At 36.8% G+C, this 26,162-nt stretch overlaps 1 protein-coding gene across 1 annotated transcript; it reads left to right on the top strand.

Moving 5' to 3' along the window:
• Positions 1-191: 191 nt before the first annotated feature.
• Positions 192-16,611, top strand: mmp14a (matrix metallopeptidase 14a (membrane-inserted)). The gene is made up of 10 exons (XM_020937819.2): positions 192-662; positions 9,824-9,972; positions 10,049-10,171; positions 10,721-11,028; positions 11,669-11,830; positions 12,243-12,382; positions 12,856-12,994; positions 13,105-13,255; positions 14,030-14,145; positions 14,906-16,611. Exons 1-10 carry the CDS (start codon positions 585-587, stop codon positions 15,223-15,225), a joined length of 1,686 nt encoding a protein of 561 aa, XP_020793478.1. The 5' UTR covers positions 192-584; the 3' UTR covers positions 15,226-16,611.
• The last annotated feature ends 9,551 nt before the right edge of the window (positions 16,612-26,162 follow it).

Below are 26,162 nucleotides of genomic sequence, written 5' to 3'. Positions count from 1 at the left end.
TTACATTTGGTCTACTCTCTGTAGATTGTTACCTTTTATTTGTTGTTGTCAATTTAGCCTATTGTTGCTGAAAACTAATTACATTTTTGACCTCAAAGTTCTCTGGAAAACTACGCGTGACGCAAATAACTTATAAATATAACACAAACACACTCTTTACCAAACATGACCAAACGTGTGCAATGCAGCCAACGTGGTAGTGGTATATCAGCTGTCGTCACAGGCACAAAAAGTCATCACATCTGGAGGAGGACCTGAAGAAAATCCAACTCTCTCTCTCTTTCTCTTACCACGTCCTCACGCTTCAGGCAGCCGTAGCGAAGGAGCAACTACCAAACTATGTTATGAGCCAACTTTAGACGAGTCTATCACTGCAATTCGTGTGCGTTAGTCCATTATTATAGTGAGTACAAGTTTATCTAGAACGTTTTTAGTTGGAAAAGTTTATTTTTCATGCGGATACTGAAAGCACAACGGAGAAGCAGTGATATTTTTTCCATCCTCGTCGCGTGCTGCTAGGACAGTGGTGGGACTTGTACTCAACAGAAAAATATCATTTTGGGGCCTAGTCTGCAGGTCGCACAATGCTGCCCAGTCTTATAACCCTGGCCTGTGGTCTATGCTGCTTCACATCAGTGTCTGCAAATGTGCTTAAAGCTGAGGTAAGTGCTATCAAATTAAAATTCTATGTGTTGAAATGTTGATAATAATGTATCTATGTGTTAATATCTTCTGTACATCACTGTAAAAACTTACTGAAACGTATCAAGGTGTTGTAAATGTGTGAAGTTGTTTTGATTTTGTGTGGGACTCCAGTCCTGCAGGAGCCTTGCAGACCACAGCTGAGTTGCTTTGTCCTGGGAAAAGGGGGTGGCTAAGTTTGAGAAGAGGGGGAGTATAATGGTTTTCATCTGGTCTAAGACTTACAGACAAACTGCTGCTTGGCCAGGAAGTCTGTCCATAACAAGCTGGACATAACATAAGGCATTGGGAGAGGAGTCCACCAGCTTCAGACACTACAACACTTAAGTCAACACAACTGCATATTATTTGAGTCAACACGTCTCATGCAGCTCTCAAAATGAGTGGGTGCACACACTAAGGCGCCATCAAACCTGACCCAATTATAAAATTGCTTTTGAAATGGTTGTTCGTCCCAAATATATACATACCATGAAGATAAGATCAGATAGTGGTACCGGCACGCAAGAATGATGGCCAGGTAACGTATCACTCAGATGAGAACACATAAACACAGAATAATAAAAACATGTAATTTGAGCTCTTCAGTTTTCTTGCAGTCTACAGCAAATAGCTCATCTGTGTAGGGTGTACGATCCTAGAATGCTCTTACAATTTTTTAACTAATTCTGATAGAGCAGGAGATGATTGACTGGATTGAACGAATAAATATCACTGGAACTGATGCTTTCCAGGTGATTGATCTAGCTGTGTAATGTAATGAGAAGACAGGAAAAGGAAAAAGGAAAACATTTTTGGACCAAAAGTCAGTGTGGTGTCGTGACCAGTGGGCACAGCTGCATCATCCACTTCCTGTTTTCTCAAAGATCAAATTAACAAACTGTTGTTTTAGTTTAGAAAAGTAACACTGTTTAATAAGGGGCTATCTCTACTTGTCTATAGGTTTTGTTAAGGGAGCTATATACAAAATTACTCTTAAAATTTTATTTCCAATATGAAAATGTAAAAGTAACTGTATTGTGGTGGTAGGCCTGTTCGATCATTACAATATCAGTATAGTTCAAAATATGAAAGCTGGAACCATATATTTTGGACCTCAATGTTTATCATTTATATTAACTTTTTCTTTGTTATAGTGGGGGATTTTAGAAATTTTTACGTAATAGGTTAAAATAAGAGCCATAAAAGTTGAATAAAAATCTTCTAATGCTAATTATCATTTCATTTTACTATTCATTTGTTGCAGCTTAGGCTTTTTAATCATACTGTCTATTTAAAAATGTTTTACTAGGATTATCCTCCTTTGTGTCAGTGGCATAAAGTAGTCTAAAGGTGCACTGTTTAATTTTTGGTTGTCTGCCACCATGGAGATGCTATTGTTTTGCCTGTAATGTTCCACAATATGGTATTAAACTTATATAAGATGGATTCATTCAGTTAAGTGTGTTTTTATTGCTCAAAATACTGACTCCTGCTGGTTCCTATGGAGATTGTGAAGTTTAATGCCATACTAATATTGGAGGTAAAGCAATAACATGGACCCTCTACCAGAAAAGTTACACAGTGCACCTTTAAATTTTATCATTTATTGTAGTAATGTTTTGTGCTTCAAAATTTGTTACCGTGACAATCCTATATAGTGGTAGCGGACAGGATGCATGGCACTGGAGGAAGGCTTTAGTCACTGACCACAAGATGCTGGCAAGTGACTCAGACGAGACACAAAACAACTCAGACAGTTTATTATAAGAAGCTACTCTGATTAACGTCTGTGAAAACTCACCAACATTTACAGCATCCTGATCAGGGCTGGGTAAACATCTGTGGCCATGTTGGAGCAGTGAATCAAACCTATTCTTCTGCAACAATGGTGGGACTTTTACATCAGATAAAATGTAAAAAAAATAAAGTTGTGTACAGAGATTTTAGCGTTGATGAGATGTTGTCATTGTGTCATAGCAGCCAGTCCTGATACAGAAAGACGATAAGCTGTAAATTAGAGGATAGGGATTACTTCACCTGTGACTCGGATACTAAACCTATGATCTAAGGACTTGGGCAGGACTAGAGAAAGTTTATCAAACTAGAGCAAGAAATTCTTCAATAACGTAATATATAATATATAATTTAGAAGTTTATCAATAAAAGTAAATATTTGACAGTTTTGGTGAATCTAACCTTGCCATTACTTTGTTGGTCAGGCAGTAACCAACCCTTAAAATTTTTTATTTTTTTTTTCTGAAGCAAATGACTGCTTCATGACTGGATAATTATATTAATTATATATAATTATAAGTCTTTTACCATTGCGAGATAGTATCTTTGTCATTTGAAGTGTTCTCTCTCTGGTGTTGTAATAGTCAAAACTCTCATGAAAGAATAGAACTGAGAAGCAGAAGTTTGGATCTGGAAACAGAATAGAGGAATTTTGTGGTGTATCAGTGTTGCTTAAGATCTGAGTGACTCTATTTGACAGATGTAATCCACAGTGAGTGATGAGGAAGCTCCACCAGACAATAAATAAAAAATATCTGAAAGGAAAACCACTTCTTGCTAATCCACTGCACCTCGCCATGTTTTCCTTCATATTATTTTGCCTGGTCTAACCTTTCTGTTATTAAATAAAATGCTTTGCTGCACTTTGCAAGTGAGAGGTGGACAGAAATGAAAACACTCAGGTTTAAGTGGATCTGTCTGGAGATTTCCTCGTGCTGTATGGAGACACACGTCTGGTGATGTTTGTGAGGGACGGACACACTTCAAAACACATCTGGCTCTGTTTCTCTTTATCACCACTGCAGCTGCAGTGAGGGAGCTTCAAAGACTCAGCTCTGACAGGCAACGCTCGGCACGTGTGGAAGAAATGGAAAAGTAAATTTTACATTAAGTTTAATGAAGAGCTGCTAAATTTCAAAGGAGTATGAGTGCTTATCTCCGCAGAAGGCCTTGCTTTGTGTGAATACAGAAAAACTGACAAGTTATGCCATGGCTGTGTGTTGTGTTAGTATGTTATTGATCCTTCAGTGATGGAAGCGAAGCTGCGATCACCAACACACATCACATTCACTCATCGACCGATATGTTTGAGCTGATAACCTGATTAAAGTTTTGTTTGATCAAAAGCTGGCCTATGTATCATCCAAAAACATCAGACATCAGTTGCTCTGCATTTTCCATGGAATATCCACACTACTTCACAATCCTAATCTCACATGTGTTTTCACTTCAGTAATCAGATGGATATCTGGTCATGTTGTTCATGTTTATGTTTGACTTTTCAAAGTCAAAATTAATGGATGCTTATACATGCAGCAAACTAGTGATCATCTGTAGAAGTGAAAATATTTATTTATGTCCGTGTAAACAATGTAATCAGTCACATTTTTGTAAAAATAAATCTCACAACTGTAACTTACCCTACTTTAAACTAGCTGCTTTGGTAAATGGGTCAAACAGACACCAAGAAATGAAGGCAATGCGAGTTTCAGCTGCTTATGACCAGAGTTCTTAGTTTTTTTCCATTGGCACAGAGGGATAGGAACAACTGACTCCGTCGCTTAAATTCAGATTCACTCAAACTCACAGCCCCTTTCCTGACTTTTCTTCACCACATTAATGCCTTTACCTTCTCCAAAGCAAACTCCACGTCAGATTGTCTTCTACTCGACCTAGAGTTTGGCTTTTTGTCCGTTTATGCCTTTGATTCTCATAGGGTAGAGTTTCTGAAGACCAAAATAGACATTTAGAATGATCAAATATAATTTAATTTTGACCACCTTTGGCTGGAGTTCTATTTCCATGCCTAGCATAAATTACCAAAGTGTCTTGCTGTCTTCAATGTCTAAATATGGTATTTCAAAGATAAAGTTTTCAGCTGTGAATTTTTATTTCTGAGGAACTTGTGGTTGCATCTTTTTTATACTTCAGGAAACAGCTCATTTGCTGCAGAAGTGTGACGTGAATGTGAATCCACCAGGCTTTACACAATGTGTCACCCATGGCCCTGTATTTGTAATAGTCTTAATTATCTGTTGGTCAGTTTCAGCATTTTGATTATTCCAGTCTTAGTAGATTTGGCTCCAAACATCACTTACCACCTTTCTGTATGGAGCATGTTGTCAACAGACACTCAGTACAAACAATGCAGCTATTGTTGCCTTTATGGTGATTGTGACCGTAAAACTTTTATCCTTTTTTTGCTTTTCCCAGTTTCCATTCAGAGCATTAGTGCATAGTAGTCTTGGCTACAGTTTATGCATTATGTATTGTTGAGTGTCACTTTCATTTATTGCATATGCTGTATTATTGAATGTATGAATAAAGTGACAGTGAACACTTAACAGATATTGGTTCTAATATGTGAATCTGGAGACATAAGGTGCGCACTTGTCAATTTAATGGGAACATTTAATGAAATCAAAGTATTCAAAATGCATTATTTTAACTTTGAATTATTGTTATCAAATATAATGTTTTGTGTTTATGAGATAGTACTATTCTTTATATTACCCTGCGGCCTTATATTTGTGTAATCCCTCAATTGTCCAGGTATGTTCTATAGTGTTCTATGGGCTTATATTAGTCTATGTGCTCTTATACTTGTTCTGTTACAGCTTCAGATCATTCTAAAGTTATTGAGGAAAGGTTAATTGTGTGACTTTTCTGCTTTTTCAGTACTTTTGACAATCCTACTCACTATAAGGGTCACATTGAGGTCGAAAAGTCCATCCCACAGCTTCACCAGAATTAACCCTCAATGTTAGACCCATATGTCACTCCATTCACTGCACAGAGCCTGGTGTGTGTTTACCAAACCAGTCTGCAGCCTTTTGACCACACAAACTACCTTCCCACCACCCCACGGCCAACAATACCAGCCATGTACAAGCTTCAATAAAAAGGTGCTTTGACTCGGGCTGCCCAGAGTTCCAGGGAGGAGGGTGCAGGTCGGGATAACTGGCGTCCCAAGAGGAGCTGCTAGTGTGTTTTTATAGACGCAGACTGGAGCCACGGGGCACACTAGCCGTAGTCAGAACATGAGGAAGAGAAATAAGTGGATGTAGAAGTTAGTGGTGGGTTGATTTGAAGTAAATGGAAGGCAAATTCAATTAACTGAACAGTGGTAAGTTGTCGAGGAGTGGGGCGAAATGTGATCCTTATTATTCCTGGTTTACCCTATAGCTTTGTGAATCAAGTTGCATCTCTATGATGTACTATAGGGTTGTCAAAAGTATCGAAGTCAGATGCTATTCGATACTCAAACTAGTATCAATATTAGACACTCATACGTGCAGGTATCGATTCTTAAAAAAAGTCACATTCACAAGTATTTACTTCCTCCCACTCCTTTTTCGGACACAAGGAAAATTCTGTGTAACATTTATTTTGCCTGTTATTATAGAATAGAAATAGTTACTTTTTGTGTTATATCTATGTATTTACGTTTTTGTTTTGTTTTTTATTATTTAGTTTTTGTTTGTTTTTTTATTTATGTTCTATGTATTACTGTCCGAAATAAATAAATAAATAAACAAACAGGACATAGACTATTATACACCCATGGATCACTGTGGAACCTACCTGAACGGCACAGATACAAGACACAGATATAAGATGACATGTAATATAAAAGAAAGTGCTATGATTTAATGTTGAAAATCACATTCTATTGTCTAAAGAAAGGGTGTTTTTTTATTATCATTGAGGTATAATATATAATTTTTGTTAATTTATTATACACACACACACATTGCTCACTTTGCACATTGATGTATTTTGATCAAATTAATGTCTTAAACACAGTGCAGTGTTTATGACATTATATGGAATGTCTGAAATGCTCATCTGGAATTATTGTGGTTGAGGTTGAAGACACAAAATGTCATTGGTGATAGGACTAGTATGACTTATCTTCATCTATAGCCATTGTGTGACTTTTATATATTTTAAGACCAAAATGATGAGTCTCACAGCAGGAGTTACAGAGAGAGGGACGATAATATTCCAATGTAAATCAGTGGGAGCCAGGGTCAGAAGGAGCCGGAAGAGCCCATATGCAAACTTCCTAGTTTTAAAACTGACAACTTTCAAAGCTTTAGTTATTTCTGTTTTAGTTGAAGCTAATCCCCCCCCTAACAGTAGTTCATTTGTTTACCCATTGGTATGATGTTGCTCACAGCGTAGTGATATAGAACAGTGATAAACTGTTGCTGGAACTACCTGCATGGTTATACATAAATAATGCACAGCTGTTTTAGCCTTTAGACAGAACTCTCACTGACCATGGTGTAAATTAGAGTAACAAGTAAATTGTCTATAATGAAAACACTGCAGTTTGATCAAGGATCATTTCACATTTTGTGTCTTGAGCCTCATCCACAAGTTACAGACATATTTTTGATGGTTTTCTTTGATGGTTTGCCATAATATAGTTGTTATATCGTCATAGCAATAACCTCCCCAAAAACACTACCCACCTCTAGACCTGTCACCATAACAAGTTTGGAAGTGCGATATTTTGCTGAAGTAAAAATAGGTGTTATATTATGATTTTGAAACTAATTTATGACACTGACACAGGATTGTGATGCAGGATTTCTCCCAAAAGACTTTTAAATGTACAATATTGACAAAAACATGAAGTGTCATAAATAAATGAAACACTTTAGTACTTAGTTTTCATCTATAATGAGTCATAGAAGTTATTTATTCCTGCATCTATAGCTCAAAGCTCATTATGGAGCAGTTTATTACATAGTGAAGGAAAGAAAAAGTCCCCACTTTAAATACTCACCACATCAAGTAATTGTTCTATATATAGTAATTATCATACCCTACCCACTCCTTATTGTTAGTGTGTCTATACTCACACACAAATTTGTACATTAAGATCAATGATAAAGTAAAGTAAAGCCATCAATTAAGCCAAAAAGCAACCCATAAGTTTTTTTAGTCTTAGGTTAACTTTATAATAATATATACAATGTGGTGTGTGCTTTAAATAGGGCTATTGTCGACTAAAGACACTTTTGGTCATCATGTCTTGCTAATCCACCACAGTTCTCAAAACTATTGCAAATGTCTATGTATCTGACCCAAACTGCATTCACAAGACTATGACTGCATGAGAGTAAATTTAAAAAATTCAATTTATGCAGGAAAAAGGCAGATTGAAGGTGTGAATCATGACTTTAATTTGCATTTTTGCACGTAAATAACCAAAAATACCACATTTTCAGCAACTCACTCACTAACTTCTCCTTCCAGCTGTTGTTGCACATATGATTATTCAAATACAAAATCTGGTTGACTAAAACACCATCGACATTTGCCATCCTTTATTATGCAAAATTGACTCTTTAAGCCATGTTAGAATTCTGGTTTATTAGTCTGTCTACATCTCCAAACCTCAAAATGCTCTGTCCCACTTTGTGATGTCATGAAGCGATAGTTTTCATTTAACAGCTAGCTTTTATCTTTTGTTCAGTAGAGGTAGGCAGTCTCTCGCCTGAAATTATCCAAATGATTCTAGTGGTGTATAGATTTTTATATAACTATATATTTTATATAATTATTATTATAACATAGCTCAGAAAATAGCATAATATGGGCCCTTTAAACAGCTAAAGGCCTACAGCTCTATTTTTACCATTAAACAGGACCACCAGCAGCTGACAGTGGAAAGAATAGGCAGGATTTTCGTGTGTTAAGATAAACAGAGTTCAACTGGTGGTTTTGGTTTATAAGAACAGACAGCCAATGCGACTCCAAATTTCAAGCTTTGACAATCCTTAATGTTGCCTACACTGTTTCTTTTTTCAGCATTAGCCAGTTGTTTTTGGCTGCGTTTGTCTAGACAAGTTGGTGCAGTGTGACATCAGTACTTACTTAGCAGCATATGTGTTTTATTTGGCTTTGTACTCCTCCCCTGGCCTTACGACCCCACAACAAAGTTTTCCGTTGCAAGTTCAGCAGAAATATAGGGGCATATGAGCGGTTAGTGTTTTTTTAAAGCTGTTTGTGTGCATGTGTTTGTGTAAAGGCTGCTTCAGAAGGGGTTATAGAAATATTTTTGTTGGTTGAAATCTTACTGGCATTCAGAGCTTTTGTCCCAGCAATCATGAATTCTGTGCTGAAAGTCTGAACAAGGTTGCAGGCCCAAACAGGACCTAAGGGCAGATAAACACACAGGTCCATACAAGTACATACAGTACAAGTAATTTGATGTTGACTAAGCAATTTTAAAGGTCCTATATTACACAGAATTGCCTCTTGTGAGCTTTAAGCCATGTTAGAATGTTGTTACCTCCTCAAAAACATACCAGGAGTTGTGTTTTGTTTCATTCGCACATATTTGAGCAACCCTTTATTATTAATGTGTCTATTCCCAAAGATTAAAATGCTCTGTTCCACCTTGTGATGTCATGTAATGGTAGTTTTCAATTTAACAGCTACCTTTTATGATTCAAATGATTCTAGTGAAGGTGTATGGAGCAGGATTTGTGTGTTAAACATGTGTGAATGAAACAAAACATAACTCCGGGTTTGATTTTGATGAGGAAACATCATTATAACATAGATCAGAAAATAGCGTAATATAGATCTTTTAAGTGTTTTGACGTGCACAACCTATTTCACTGTGGGTAAAGTGGATCTTACTGAATTAGAAATGAGTGGGAGAACTATGTAAATCATAATCTTTACTTAGAGTGAGTGTAATGTTGGTTTTGAAATAGACAAACACATAGGTGGGGGGAGTAGCCAAAAATCGTACTCAAGTAAGAGTAGCCAAAATGAGACAAACTAAATCAGATCTGAAGGATCGGAGCAAGAAACACAACTGTTCAAATCATTTCGTATTTTTGAGATAAAGCTTTTGTTACTTGTAGACTTACTCACAGTGCAAAGAATCACCCAAATTTTTACTCAAGAGTGCTCTTACTTCAAATAAAAATATAATATAAACTCTGAAAAGTACAGTTTCTTACTCAAAAGTCTCATGGTGTTTTTCAAATGTGTTTTTAACTACTAATGTGAAAGAAACCAAACCAAAGTAAATGTATCTGAGTACCACCCACCTTTGCAAATAGTCCTGTAATATAACTATGCCTTTCTTTTTCAGGCTTGGCTCCAGCAGTATGGCTACCTGCCCCCAGGCGATATCAGAGCTCAGGCGATTCGGTCCCCTAAGTCTGTGAAGGAAGCAATATCAGCTATGCAAAGGTTTTATGGATTAACAGTGACAGGAAGCATAGATGCAAATACAATACAGTAAGTACAAAAATATGAAGTGGTGTTTCTGGATTACATGAAATGACATGTTTTAAACAGTTTTTTTTGTCTTTAGAGCAATGAGCAGACCTAGATGTGGTGTAGCAGACAAGTTTGGCCCAGAACTGAAAACTAACCTGAGGAGAAAGAGATATGCTGTACAGGGGCTGAAGTGGGACAAATCAGAAATCACTTTCAGGTCAGGAAACATATACTTTGTCTATACTGTATACTGTAGTACTTGCAGTTACTATTACTGAAAAATATTATTGGTTGACCCCATATTAAGTCCTATTTTAAAGGTCCTATGATACACTAACTTGATTCTTGAGAGTTTTAAGCCATTTAAATTGTGTTTTGTTTCATTCACACATTTTAGTAACCTTTATTGTTAGTCTGTCTACCTCTCCAAAGCTCAAAATGCTCTGTTCCACATTGTGATGCTACCTATTTCCTTTAGTTCGGTTGAGAGTGGTGATTCCAAATTATTCTAGTGAAGGTGTGTGGAGTTTAAAAACACAGTGGAGCACTTCCTCTAGTACCACATGACATCACAAGGTAGAACAGCGTGTTTTCCGGTTGAGAGAAGAACATAGTTTAAACATGCAGGACTTGGTGTTAAACATGTGTGAACAAAACAAAACAAAACTCCAGTTATGTTTGTGATGAAGAAACAACATTATAACATAGATCATAAAATAGCGTAATAGGGGCCCTTTAATCATCAGTTACATGTAATTGTCCACAGCATAGAGAACTACACTCCCAAAGTCGGTGAACGAGCTACATACGAAGCCATACGGAAAGCCTTCAGGGTTTGGGAGAGTGCCATTCCCCTCACCTTCAGAGAGATCCCCTTTAGCCAGATCAGAGGCAAGGTGGACAAGTTCGCCGACATCATGCTGTCCTTTTCTGAGGGTTTCCATGGTGACAGCACACCCTTTGACGGAGAGGGGGGCTTCCTGGCTCACGCGTACTTCCCCGGCAATGGCATCGGCGGCGACACACACTTTGACCTCGCAGAGCCCTGGACCACTGGGAATGTTGATCAGGGAGGTGAGGGTGAATTTAAGTGTTTATTGATTAAGGAAAATTAATATCAAAACAAGCAACAACCATTGTTCTGATAGGATCTTGGCTGGTCCAGGTTTGTTTGTACACTTGATTGTCATTGTAGGGCAATTGATGTTTTGCACACTGGGGGTGGTTACCATGGTGATGCACACATTAGCAAGTAACAAAAGCTTCATGTTGACAATATTAAACGATTTGAACATTTGTGTTTCTTGCACCACTCATTCAGGTATGATTTCGTGTTTCAAATGATGTTTTCTTTAATGTTTTGCCCTTCAAATTGCATTTGCGTACAATTATAGATCAGATGTTGAGTCCACACAATTATTCTTTAAGTTACTCTTACTTGAGTAGCAGTTTCCCAAATACATTTTATTCTTACTTTAGTTATTTCTTGAACCAGTACGTTTTACTACTTGAGTAATATTACTTTGAAGTAACTTTACTCTGAGTACAATTTTAAGCATACTCTATCCACCTCTCCAAATAATAATAATAAACTGTAGAAATGCAAAAAAAAAAGTAACCACAGTTTCTACAACTATTTATTCACTCACTATGCAATTTCATATACAGTTTTAAACATTGTATTTGACATTTTACCCTTTCTGTTCCTGTAAAGGTAATGATGTTTTCCTGGTGGCTGTCCATGAGCTGGGTCATGCCCTCGGTTTGGAACACTCCAACAACCCCTCTGCCATCATGGCGCCCTTTTACCAGTGGTTTGAGACTGAAAATTTCCAGCTTCCTGATGATGACCGCAGAGGCATCCAAGCAATCTATGGTAAGATAACCAGCCATAAATGTGGGTGTTTCATGTTTACAATATTAAAGGTGTATTGTGTAACTTTTCTGGTGAAGGCTCCGTCAAATGCTTTTCTCCATGGAGATGTTATTGCTTTGTTTGGAATGTTTCACAGCACTGTATTAAACCTTTCTTCTTCTTCATGCTGACCAGACCAAGTTAAAGGTCAGATCTGTGGAGAGGCAACCCAGCTCACAGTCAGAGTGTCTGTTTTTCTTAGTATTTTTGAGCTATAAAAACCCTGAATAAATGTAAAATACGGCTGTTTAATGTTACTGTGGAACATTCCAGGTAGAGAAATGACATGTTCATAGAAACAGGAAACGGACCCCCAAACAAAAAGTTACATAGTGCACCTTTAAAAAGGCAATATTTTATTATTTTTCCACAGGTACTAAATCAGGGGCTCCTCCTCCACCACCCCGTCCCACAAAGGCAACCAATCCCAGTAAACCCGACAACGGGCCTGACGTTTGTGAGGGACATTTTGACACTATCGCTGTCTTAAGAGGAGAGAAGTTTGTGTTTAAGGTACAAATCCCAACATCCAAATAATATATTGAGACACATTTTGAAATCCATCTACAAATAATACAAAAAATGTAAAAAAAAAATTAATATTGCAGAATAGACTCGATATTCAATACAGATTTCATTACCACGATGCTCATAAAAACATTCTTTATTTAGACAACAGAATGTCATTTTCAACCTTAAATTGTAGAGCTTTCCTTTATATTACCATGTGTGTAATCTCACAGTCGTCCAGATAGGTTTCATAGTGGCCCATGGGCTTTTACTAGTCTATGTGCTCTTATTCTTGTTCTGAGACAGCTCATCTAAACTTAAAGCTGTTCAAAGGTTAATTTCTGTCCTGTGAATGTGACTTTTTTTTAGTATTGATACTTGCTAAAATGAGTATCTAACTTCGATACTAGTTTTAGTATTGATGAGTATCTGATTTTTGATACTTTTGGCAACCCTAATGTTAATTGCTTTTGTAGGATAAATGGTTTTGGCGTGTTCGCAACAACAAAGTCCTGCCCGGATACCCCATGCCCATTGGCCACTTCTGGAAAGGGCTGCCGTCAGGGATCAACGCTGCCTTTGAGAGGGATGATGGAAAATTTGTCTTCTTCAAGGGTAGGCCCCGTGTGATCGAAACCAGATTTGAGACATTGCATCATCGCAGCTGCTGTGTGTGTCTGCAAACGATTACTGTCTTTCTAATATTTCTTGGTTGTGATTTGCAGGTGATAAATACTGGGTCTACAGTGAGTCTGCTATGGATAAGGAGTCTCCCAAAAACCTGAGGGACATGGGGACAGGTCTACCCAAAGACAAGATCGATGCTGCTCTATTCTACACCCCCACAGGACAGACCTACTTCTTCAGAGCAAACAAGTCAGTTTTACTTTTCAATATTACCTAGCAAAGCAAATTGAAGAGTTAAAGCAACTTTTCAGAGCTTTTAACCATTTACTCAACCAAAGTATTTGTGCACATTTGAGCAATCTTTAATTGCTTAATTTCAAGACACCATTTTGCTGATCAACTTCCGTTTTCAGAGCCACCGGCACACGGCCACTGCTCTCTACTTGCTTAATTTATGATTAGTCATTTTGGTACTAATGTGATGTGCAGCTCCATGGGAGGTGTCGATAACTTCACTGCTCTCTTTGTTGTGATGATGTTTACGGCAAAGTCTGCTCCATTGTTATTATGAATTTTAATGGATCTGTAATAGAATAGGGTGCACTTACATCGTAGAATTTGATTATCCTGATTCCAGATGGAGGGCAGGAACCTATTATGCTCAGCAATGTATAAAAATGGGTGTGTCCTGACTCCAGTGATCATAGCAATTTAAAGTAGTTGGTGACATCACACTGGACTGTCCTGGTTACGGCCTGGTGTTTCTGATTAAAAGTACCTCACTGCAGGGGTGGAGACTGAAGCCTGGATACTTATTAGACGAATCACACTGTCCCTTATACGACTCAAACCCTGCCTCTCCTCTCTCACTCTCCCTTTTAGTCCTCCAGGTACTGCCCAGTTTACCAACTCTATTTGAAATGTGGTTTTGGACAGAGTTTAGGTGTTTAGTCCCACTTTAAACTATAGGGGTCTAGAATATTGTGACACCACAGTTCACAATCTAATCCTATGCATTTACAGATATTACCGTTTCAATGAGAAGACTCGCTCTGTAGACCACGGTTACCCCAAGGCCATCAGCACATGGAGTGGAGCCCCAGAAAACATCAAAGCAGCCATCATGAGTGAAGATGGATGTAAGTTAGACCCTCCTAGTGATTATTATAACACAACAGACACAGCAATTAAGCAGTGTTGTCACTATACTCAAATTTCGTTTTTCGATATTGATACTAAGGAATAGACTCGATTCTCAATACCGATTATTTCTTTAGACAGTAGAATGACATTTTCAGCATTAAATAATAGTACTTTTTTATATTAACACGTGGTGTTATATCTGTGTAATCCCTCTGTTGTCCAGGTAGGTTCCATTGTGGTCCATGGGTCTATACTAGTCTATATGCTCTTATACTTGCTCTGATAGACAAACTTCATTGATCCACAAGGGAAATTATTTGGACACAGTAGCTTACATATCACAATATAGTATAATAACAAAGAGAAAAAATATAAATGGTAATTATAAGTAGCGAATCACGAGACTGGTGTCAAATAAGGCGATAAAGGAGATGCAGCTCAAGATTATTCTAAAGCTTTTTTTTTTTTTTTTTGCATCGATACCAGCTTAAATGAGAATCTAGTTTCAATACTAGTTTAGTATCGATTAATATCTGATTTTCAATACTTTTAACTAGGCCTGTCAACAGAAATTTGGGGGCCCGGGGCAAGAGGTCTCACGTGGGCCTCCTTTCTAATATAAATTATTAGGATGGGGGTCCAACTCTGGGCTCCTAAAACCCTAGTGCCAGGGACAACAGACCCCTTTGTCCCTGATGTCTACTGCCCTGTTTTGAAAAACCCTACAACTAACTTAGCTATTCCTATTTTTTTTAGCTTACACCTATTTCTACAAAGCCAATAAATACTGGAAGTTCAACAACCAGTACATGAAGGTGGAGGCTGGCTACCCCAAATCAGTGCTGAGTGACTGGATGGGCTGTGATAGCGAGGAGCCGAAACGCGGAAGAGAAGAGGAAGTGATCATTATAGAAGTGGACGAATCACAATGGGGGGCAGGGCCAGTGGCGGTGGTCGTCCCTCTCTTCCTCTTGGTGCTGGTAGTGATCACCCTGGGAGCTCTGTTGTTTTTCAGAAAGTACGGCACGCCAAGACGCCTGCTCTACTGCCAGAGATCTCTCCTGGACAAAGTGTAGAGAAATATAGTGAATTTTTATGAACGAGTGACTGCAGAAGGATGGACTAGAAGAGAAGTTGAAAACAGGAACGCAAGTGGAAATGAGAGACTGAAGAACTGGGGTTGAATGTTTTAAAGGTGCACTGTGTAACTTTTCTGGTGGAGGGTCCGCTACCTGTCTGTCTTTATGGAGATATCTTTGTTATGCCTTAGTTATTGCTCAGTATATAAATAAACTTGGTAGCCACAATGGAGACAGGTTAATGGTAAGATGGCAGAAGCAAGCCCGCACATGGTAAGAATTCGTGTTTTTAAGATATTTTTGAGCACATGTAATAGAACAAACGCAAAGAAGATATGTTTAATGCCCTACTGTGGAACATTCCATCTTCATGGATACAAGCAAGAAGCGGGCCCTCCACCGTAGAAGTTACACAGTACACCTTTAAGATTTGGTGGTTTGTATATGCCACAAAAGTGCAAAAAGCCCAAGGAACTGAATCAGGAAATTATTTGTATTTGTATGTTAAATATTATACGTTCTGTTTGGATGTTACTCCATCAATCACCTCTGTCACGAACCAGGTTTTAAATGTTTAACTGGACGACTCCAGCTGAACTGCTGTCTGATCAATTAGACAAAATGTATTTCCTTTTAGCGTATTATTTGGAAATCTCACACACTGCCATGATACTATGACCTGAAAATAAATAAATGTTACAAGGTTGTATTTTCTACCACTATGTAAGGTCAGTTTTGTCTCAATTGTTAGCTCGTATACCTGTAACATTAGCACAAAAGCCACATGCAAATAATATAAAACTGGTCTGTGAAAAAACATATTATATTCTGTTTGATATCTGCACATTGCAACAGAATGCACAAAAAAAAAACTCTTTTCAGTGTAAGCAGTCAGACGGAAAAATATCTTCTGAAACTTGATGTTTTAGATTGTAAAAGTTAATTTTACGATGTGTGAAAAAGCGGTACTGATTTCCAACAATGGTGCAATGTTATTAATGTTGTCAATTCTTTTGGGATACTTTCTTATTATAAGTATGGTTATTGTTATTATTGTTTTAAGTTTGTCTGTGTACGTTGTCATTGGGAGTCCTGCTGGACAGAGGCATAAAGTGACAATGGTGAAATTAACCCCAGTTTACATTTCAATAATTTGACCAAATCAGTGGAAAAAGGCATCTGCATTCAATACAATACTATTTATGAACTTTGAACATAGATGGTGCTGAGTGATTTTTCTCGTTTTTACACAAACTCTGCTGAAAGTGATTTTAACAATGATAATGGTAATGATATTTATAATGATGATTAACAAAATGCAATGGAAATCTATTTTCACTTCTGTATTTCACCTAATAAAGTGAAATGATTTTTTTCTACAAACACAGAGGTTCTTTGTGTATTTTTAACTTTTTTTTTTTTTTTTTGTACATTTTTTAGCAATTTCTCAGAATGTAAGAAATGCTACCCCAATGCTATTTTCTTATCTCTTAAAATGTTGTTTCCTCATCAAACAAATAACTGGAGTTGTGTTTAGTTTCATCCACACATGTTTAACACACAAACCCTTCATATTTAGACTGAGTTCTCCTCAAACAGAAAACGCTCTGTTCCATCTTGTGATGTCATGTCGTAATCCAAGAAGTGCTGCACAGTTTTAAACTCCATATACCTTCACTCAAACCATTTGGATAATTTCAATCCTGGAATTAACTATCTCTGCTGAACAAAAGATAAACAGTAGCTGATAACTTGAAACCTACCACTACATGATATCACAAGGTGGAATAGAGCATTATGAGCTTTGGAGATGTAGACAGTTTAATAATAAAGGGTTCCTCAAATATATGTGAGGTATGTTTTTGATGAGGTAACAACATTATAACATGTCTTACTGCTCACATTAATCCATTTTGTGTAATATAGGACTTTAAAGTGTTTCTGTCTAGTGTTAGATTTTATTGACCTACTAATTCTTTCTAAACCATAGAGTTTGTACAGACTCTGGTTAGATTTCTACAGTTACATAGCTGGATGTTTGGTGCCAGCATCACGTGTCGAGGAACTGGGTGGAAAAAATGATGAAACACACATTTTTCTGGAGGAGCTGCTCCTAAATCACCATCTGGATTCAAAAACGTGCAGAGGGCTGGTGTGTGTATATAGGCTTGCTGCATGTTCCTATAGATGTACACTATCAGTCAAAAGTTTGGACACACTTTTTTATTTATGTTTTTTTTGTTTTGTTTGTTTGTTTTGTTTTGTTTTTTCATTATTTTCCTGATCATTAACATTGTAGATTCAAACTAAAGGCATCAAAACCGAATAATGAATGCACAGATATGGAATGTACCAGTCAAAAAGTTTGGACACCATTTTCTTCCCTTATCTTGACTAATTTCTACATTTTGCATACACACAGACTATATCAAATATATGAAGTAATATATATGGAATTGTGTAGCAAAGAAAAACAAGTTAAACAGCTTTTTCAAATCCTCTAAGCAGCCACCCTTTATTTGTCGAAAAATATTTAGGAAAAAAAAAAATACCATACGTAATTCCATATATCTTGCTTCATATATTTGATGTCTTTTCTGTATATACAAAAGAAAGAAAGTAGTAAAAATAAAGAAAAAGGAGAGGGTGTGTCCAATTTTTGACTGGTAATGTAGAAAACAAATAATAAACTCAAAATCACTCAACCTTATATTAGAATGTAGTTATTTTACTTTTTGCTGCATTAATTCTATATATCTTGCTTCTTGTATTTTCTGCATCTATTTCAAATATATTTAATTAGAAGCCAATATGAATTTGTACATTGATGCTTATATCAATCAACAATAGAATAACTAAAAAATACAAAAATCTATTAAAAATTCCTCCCCACATCTACTATATTCCCAAAGTTGCTATTCCACTGTGTGTCACTCCGTTCGGCAGCCCGTGCAATGTTTTCCATATCTAAAATGTAGAACGCAGTAAACATTAAGAAAAAAAACATTGAATGAGGTGGTGTGTCCAAACTCTTGACTGGCTGTGTACATTAAAAAAGCATTGCACCCTGCTCGCCTGTAAAAATATATGGAAAAACGTGTGAAGAAAACTTGCACACTGTAGAAGAAACGTGATCAGGAGCTAGAGGGGCTATAGGGCAAAATTATGGACATCTGCAAAGTTCTGTATTTCCTCTCTCTCTGCAAAATCGTTTTTTTTGGGGGGTTTTTTCAGTCCGCTCCGCCTCCAAACCACAAGTATCTGATCTGTTTTTGCATTCTCCCTTTGCTCTTTAACTTCCTACATTCTCCAAAGTCAGTCAAAGGTATTCAGAAAAAAAAAAAGTAAATACTTTCCCAGCTGTATTGCAACTAAAAATATGGTGTGCTTATATCTTTTTGAAGATCCCTTTTGTCAAACTTACATACAAAAACCAGTAAGAGATTGTTAGAACAATTAAAAATGTGATGTTATGAAATGTAATGATTTTAGTAAAGAATTTAGTACATAGAAAATAGATTTCTTAACTTTTGTGACTGTTTTTGTGCATTTGTTTTTTGGTTTGCTCAAAGCCGGGACAGAAACTCAAATTAAATGTGCTAGAAAATAAGTCTCAGCCATTTCAGCAGGTCTGAAACCATAAAGAAGAATGTGCTGCCGTCTAGATCTAAAATGAAAGAAGTATCCACTGTAAAATGTACTTTACTAAAGAACAGATACCTAAAAAAAAACTGTACTTGAATTGAACTTTTACTTTTATACCTCATTACTTTCCACCACTAGAACCAAACCACCCCAAAACATAAAAGCAAAAGTAGTTGAAGTTTCAGACAAATTTCCAGTTCATTTACGTGACTAAGATGTGGTTGGGTTATTCTTACAACCTTTATTTGGGGTCACTGACACAGATTTTGGTAAAACTTTTGAGAAAAAATTCTGGGAAAAGTAAGGGGTATGGGAGATTTGCTGTCATGGTAATGGTCAGCTAAACAAATCAAAGGCAAAGAAAACCAGATCATCAATTGTGGTTTAATAAAGAGGGGTAGACTTCAGCTTAAAGCTTCAGCTGACTTTACAAAGAGACTGTTTGTACAAAGGTTAAAGTGGAACTAAACACTAAATCCATTTTTTATTTTGCTACTAAACAGTGTACGTGGTGTTTTAATAGCATTGTCTACTGTTTCTAGTAATTTCTGTCTTTGTTTTTGTCTCTCACAATCCTCCTACAACCCATATCAACTGTTTTTTATTTTCTCTGCACCACATCTGTTCCTCCTCTCCTTCTCTAGTGGCCCCCTCTGTCAGCTGGTCTTCACATTTGTCTACTTGGAGCTCTCTTAGGTGCCGTAACAATTCGGAGCCATCCGTCACTCAAGGAAAACATCAACATAGAAAACACAGTTGAACTATGCCTCAGAAAAAAAAGAAAAACATATTTTAATCATTTCTAGAGACACTGTTGATTTACATTTATTTGAGTAACTTTTTAAAGAAATTGTACTTTTCAGAGTACTTTTCGAGAAGCATATTTTTAATTCTACTTGAGTAATACAACTCTTAGTCAAGTAAAAGTTGTATTTACTCTTCCCACTGTAAATAAGTCTACAAGTGACAAAAGATTTATGCTGACAATACGAAATGATTTGAACATTTGTATTTCTTGCACCATTCCTTCAGATATGATTTAGCTTTTCTCAGATATGATTTTCATTTTCGTGTCCTGATTGAAATGTTGTGATGCACTTAAGGCAGTATGGGAGTAAGTGTGAAGGCTTTGTCTCACTTTCTAGTTTCACTGTAGTAGCCTAGCACCAGTGATGTGAGTATGCCTATACCTGATCGCCTTTAAGTTACTCTCACTCTCACTTTTACTTGAATAATATTATTTTGAATGTTACTCTTAATTGAGTAAAATTTTCAGCTACTCTACCTGTGCTGTAAATAATTGGAGGTATATGGTTACTCTATCACATCAAATAGTGGGATTCTCTGTTGGTGTGCCACTTTTTTTCTCATTGCTTTTTTTTTCTTGTCAGCCATTTTAGTGCTGAACTTGAGCTTGGCTGGAACCACCATCTAGGCTCAGCACTGCTTTCCAATGCCAGGCAGGAAGTGGCCAGGGCAGCTGCTTGCAATTCAACCTGAGACTTTGTTTGGGTGACCTACATTATGGCTCCATTTATTTTCTACTGTAAATGGGAACTTTTCATGTGTTCGAAGCAAAGGTAGTCATTGTGGTGCTTAAGACAAACAAGCACAGAGAACAGATATTAGAGGAGAGTCATGAAGTCTGCTTACCTGGCACTGGGGCTAGTGCAATATGAAGAGAGTGACCAGTGTTGTTTAGAGCTCGCAAATCTTTGGTTAAAACAATTTCGCTGGACAGTAATTAACCAAGTCATTTACAGAAAAATTTCATACTTAAAGGTGCACTATGTAACTTTTTGTTCCACTGTATGACATTTCAAAAGTTTAGACACACCATCTCATTCAATGTTTTTTTTCTTTATTTTTATTTTCTACATTTTTACACACAGTGGGCATCAAATATATGAAGTAAGATATCTGGAATTATGTAGCAAATGGAGACAAGACGGTGACTCCACCAGGCTAAGTTACAGGTCAAGTCTGTGGAGAGGCAAGCCCACTCAGCCCACAGGGTTTTTAAGTTATAGTTGAATAAATGTAGGTTAAAAATAAGTTAAATGACACTGTGGAATGTTCTTCACAAAGCAATAACATCTTTATGAAGACAAACAAACAGATCCATCACTAGAAAAGTTACATACTAACCCTTTAAACAAAATGTCATGGAAATACTTACCAAGAATGATGGCATAATATGTGCCAGGCATTTTCAGTTAGATGCCTCTACTCAGCACAATGGAAAACAGCTTTAACGGGTTAGTCACTAAAATAAAATGCATTTAGCAGCTAGCTTAGAATATTGAGTCAATGAATAAGAGCATGTTGGACTGAACCAGAACATTTACAAGGTGGATTACAATATTTTACTACTGTGATTTAGGCCATTACATTGAAAGGGGCACTATGTAACATTTCTGGTGGTGGATCTGACAACTGCTTATTATTGAGTTATTTGGTGGTGTCACATGCTTTTCATATTTGAAAAAGAACCTGTTCTGTGGCCTGTTAGAGGTCTCTTCCATGCAATTTTATGCTGTTTGTCATAAAACTAAAATTTCAAACTTGATTTCAATACTAATAGACTTTATACTCAATACTGATTCCAATACTATGATGGTGATCTTTCTTTAGACAATACAATGTGATTTTCAACATTAAATCATTATAGTACTTTATATTATATTCAAATCAAATCAAATCAAACTTTATTTATAAAGCGCTTTTCATACAAAACTGTAACACAAAGTGCTTTACAGTGATTAAAAACAATCCCACATTTCCATCCACCCACCCACTTACCCATGTGGCCTTATATTTGTGTAATGCTGTAAACCCTCAGTCGTCCAGGTATAGTTCCATAGCACAGTGGTTCTCGGTGGGATGTGTTTGGGTCTCCTAAAAATTGTGATAACAATTGATCATAATTTAAATAATACAATTTCTTATGATATACAATCTCAAAATATATCGTTTTTGATGGCAACAACGCTAATAAAATAAGGATTGTGATAATTACATTTTTTACCCAAATTAGGTTACATACATATGGTTTGAACATTGCAAAGCACTTTGGTACGTGTTCTGATGCAGCCCACCATCATTCTAAAGCTATTCAGGAAACATTCATTTCTTTCTTGTGAATGTGACTTTTTATGTATCAACCCTACTGTTTAATTGAGTCAAATGTGTAAGCCCATGTGTTCAGGAAAGGTGGGGGTGCTTCTAGGTCAGGAAGCGGTCTTTTGAAACTACTTGCTGAATCAGACTCTCCACAAACCCCCCAGACTCTGTGCCCATCGCCCCACCAACCCAAAACTCCACGTCAGCCTGATCTGCCAGGAACTGCCCCTCCACAAAGATTCTGGAGAGTGGGTAGACAACTCCACTGGCTGATCCTCAAAGGCTCTGTACCATTTCCTCACTGACCTCACCTAACTCTGGAACGCTCTTCTTTTACCAGGCTCCTCTCCACCATCGCTGACTCCTGCACAATACGGCACATCTGGATCTCATTTCCTCAAAACCAAAACAACGTGAGGAGCATAGGGGGAGGAGGAGGAGGGGAAGAAAAGATGGGAGGAGACAGAAGAGGGAAGGATATTTAGAATGGATTTGAATTTCAGGCTTTAGGAATATCTCAAACCACCATAAATGTCCATTAGGCATCATCACAAAGGTGTTGTGACCTCACGTAATGGTCTTTAAAGGACATTAAAGCCACAGAATGTAACATTTTAGCCAAAAACACAGTTTTGGCTGTATTTATTGTACTAAAAACATGTGTCCTTACTGTGAACAAGCTTGCATCTCCACAAACCTGACTCTTCCTTGGCCTGTAGGAGGGCCTTGTCCTGCTTGAATATATTTGAACATAAAACTTATCTATCTCCACAAAGAATGTTCCTAAGTATGGTTTTAATATTCACACAATTATGCAGGTACCCTAACACCTCTAAAAATGTACATACTGTACCTTTAAATTCACCTAGCAAATAAGTGGAATATAATAATGTGATGCATAACATCTGGATATGAAATCTATATGTAGTTAAAAAAAATGATATGGGTCGATTTTATACCACTAAACCAGTTTCATTACATAGTGCACAAGGTGCACTATGTAACTTTTCTGTTAGAGGGTTCGCCACCTGCTTGATTCCATGCAGATGTTATTGTTTTGTATTTACAGTTTCGCACCTCCATGGAGATAAGCAGGCCATATTACAAGGCCAAGTCTGTGGAGAAGTGGGTATGCTCTTTGCGGTAGTTTTGAGATATAAAAACACCTGTAAATGAATAAATACATGTTATATTTGTTTATTGCTGTACTGTGAAACATCCCAGGCAAAGCAATGACATGACCACTGAGACAAACAGATGGCAGACTTTCCAATAGAAACACCTTTAAGGGCTGTTGATCATTTAAAAGTATTGAGTGATCATTAGAGTATATAGACAAAACTATATGAAGTGATGGTGGTGGATCATTATGTGGGTTTGTGTTTGAATTGGGAACAAACCATTTTACCACTATGAAACTGTGCACACTGAAGTTGTTCAGCTAAAGTTTGAAGGAGCAGCTCATTCCATTTAAGCTCTTAATTATGTAGGTATTTATTAGCAAGAGTGTGTTACTGAGGGAGTGTGGCATCTGTGTTTAATATTCTAACGGAAACAGTGTAAATCTCTGGAGATTAAAACAGATATTTGGATTAAACGTTGATTGATACTGATCCTGATACTGACTGATTGATCCTGTATATATCTGTTAGTTCTTAAAGCTGCATTGCGTAAAATTTCTAGTGGAGGGTGCACCACCTCCTTATCTCCATGAAAATGTTTCTTGTCTATGTTAGAGATAGTAGAGATTAAACAAATTTATCACAAGGGAGACAAGCAGGTTACAGCAATACGCTACATTAAAGTTCAGATCTGTGGAGAGTCGCCCGATTCACAGATGAAATTCATGTATTTTTGAGCAATAGAAACACCCTTAATGAATAAATGCTAGGTGGATATGCTTAAGGTCATACCACAGAAAATTCCAGACAAGTAGGTAGCAGACCCTCCACCAGAGAAGTTTCACAAAGAAACTATTATGCATTTCTATGACAAGTACAAGGAAATGATGTATTTATATAAAGACAAATGAAACCTGTGAATCATGAGTTTAATCTGGCCTGTTACATATAAATACCAAAAAAGACCAAGTCTCCAGCTAACTCAGTCACTCACTAACTTTTCCTTTCTGCGGTTGTCTCTTTATAATCTAAATATAATATAATGATACGAAACCGATTCATTGACTAAGTGACTAAAGGTCTACAACCCTAAAAGGAAGTCTACAATCAGAGCAGAAAATTGGAGGAGAGTTAACATGTTTTATGTTTAACATACTTCATTTGCCATATATTAGGAACAAATGGCAACTCTAAAGCTCTGTTTCAAATGAGCCACTGCCCTCCACTTTTTCCTGAAGTCTTTTAAAAAGCCCATACTTTGCTATTTTCTGATCTTTGTTATAATATTGTTTCCTCATCACAAAGATACCAGGAGTTTCATTACATTCACATATGTTTAACACACAAATCCTGCATATTTATCTCTAAAACAAAAACACTCTGTTCCACCTTGTGATGTCATGTGGTAATACAGAACACTAGACAGGACACTAGAATCATTTGGATAATTTCAGAACCTTGATTTGCCCATCTCTACTGAACTAAAGGGAAATTGTGGCTGCTAACTACCACTACATGACATCACAAGGTGGAACAAAGCTTTCTGAGCTTTGGGGACAGACTGCTGATGCAGAATTACTCAAACATGTGTGAATGAAACAAAACACAACTCCAGGTATGTTTCTGATAAGGTAACAGCATTATAACATGACTTAAAGCTCACAAGAATTCCTTTTGTGTAATACAGGAACTTTAAAAGGCTCAAATAATTTTTGCACTTACAAGACTTTTCATACCTGAACACCTGCAGCTTGTTCGACCCACACCCCTCTAAAGACAACAAATATTCAGCTCTTAACACTGTAAAAAGACAAAGAATGAGGCGCGAGGAGGGGGGGAAAAAAACTCCCATTTCCACAGCAAAGAATCTGCAACTCAGCGGCTAGTGGCCTTAATTACAGTGAGGCTTTTGCTGAAGTCTGCAACACGACCCGGGCACATGGAGGGGGAGTACAAACCGAGTAGAAGGACTAAAGAAAGCAGGAATTTAAGAAGGAGTTGCAAATAAACATACACTAATTGTTCAAAATATCAATTGTTAAATGTCCTATATCTCACAAAATTGACTCTTGTGAGAGTTAAGCCATGTTAGAATGTTGTTTCTTAATCAAAAACATACCTGAAGTTGTGTTTTGTTTCATTCACACATGTTTAAGTAACTCTTTATTATTAGTCTTTCTATATCTCCAAAGCTCAAAATGCTCTGTTCCACCTTGTGATGTCAAGAAGCAGTTGTAGTTTTCACATGTTATTTGTATATATGTAACAGTTTCTTCTGTTTTTGTCGACTTTTATGTGAAGCACTTTGGTCAGCTGAAGTTAAATTTTTAAAGCTATATAAATACACTTGAACTGAATTGAAACCATTAGATTGTATTAAAAGCAAAAAACTCTAAAATTAAACTTTTTGATGGAGGTTCTGCTACTTGCTTGTCGCCATTGATATTATTGCTTTGCCTCAAATTTTCCACAGAAAAGCTCTCTATAATTGTACCATATCTAATGTACTGTGTAGAAATTTGGGGTTCAACATGTAAAACTTACCTACAACCTTTATTTATTTGACAAAAAAGGACCTTAAGAATTATCACCAACAGTCATTGTAGAGAGCCATCCAACCCAATATTTGCTCAACTTAAAGTGTAGAAAATGCAGGATATTGTTGACTTAAGTCTCCTTAAGTCATGCATAAAGCAAAGTGCAATGTATTACCTGTAAATATTCAAAGACTGTTTGAGATGAGAACAAGCCACTACAATTTAAAAGGAGCTTACATGTTTAAAAAACCCAGATTCAGAACCAAGGTTATGGAGCGAAGCGTCGCTGTGAAAGGAGTTAACTTATGGAACAGTCTTGACAAAAAAATAAAAGAATCAAGTACAATGATGACATTTTAAAAACATATAAAATCGAATGCAGTGTGTATGTATGAAAAAGAAAACTAAAAGTTGTTGTCCATAATAGTGAAGATTACTGTTTGCAATTGATCAGTAATTGTGCCTGAACTGATATGGAATGTTTCGTAACCATCGGTGTTAATGTATT

Source organism: Boleophthalmus pectinirostris, unplaced genomic scaffold, assembly GCF_026225935.1.
Source record: "Boleophthalmus pectinirostris isolate CB_2022bp ecotype Guang Dong unplaced genomic scaffold, ASM2622593v1 HiC_scaffold_20, whole genome shotgun sequence".
Classification (NCBI taxonomy): Eukaryota; Metazoa; Chordata; class Actinopteri; order Gobiiformes; family Gobiidae; genus Boleophthalmus; species Boleophthalmus pectinirostris.
The sequence above is the reverse complement of the archived record's forward strand: the minus strand, read 5'-3'. Positions and strand labels throughout refer to the sequence as shown.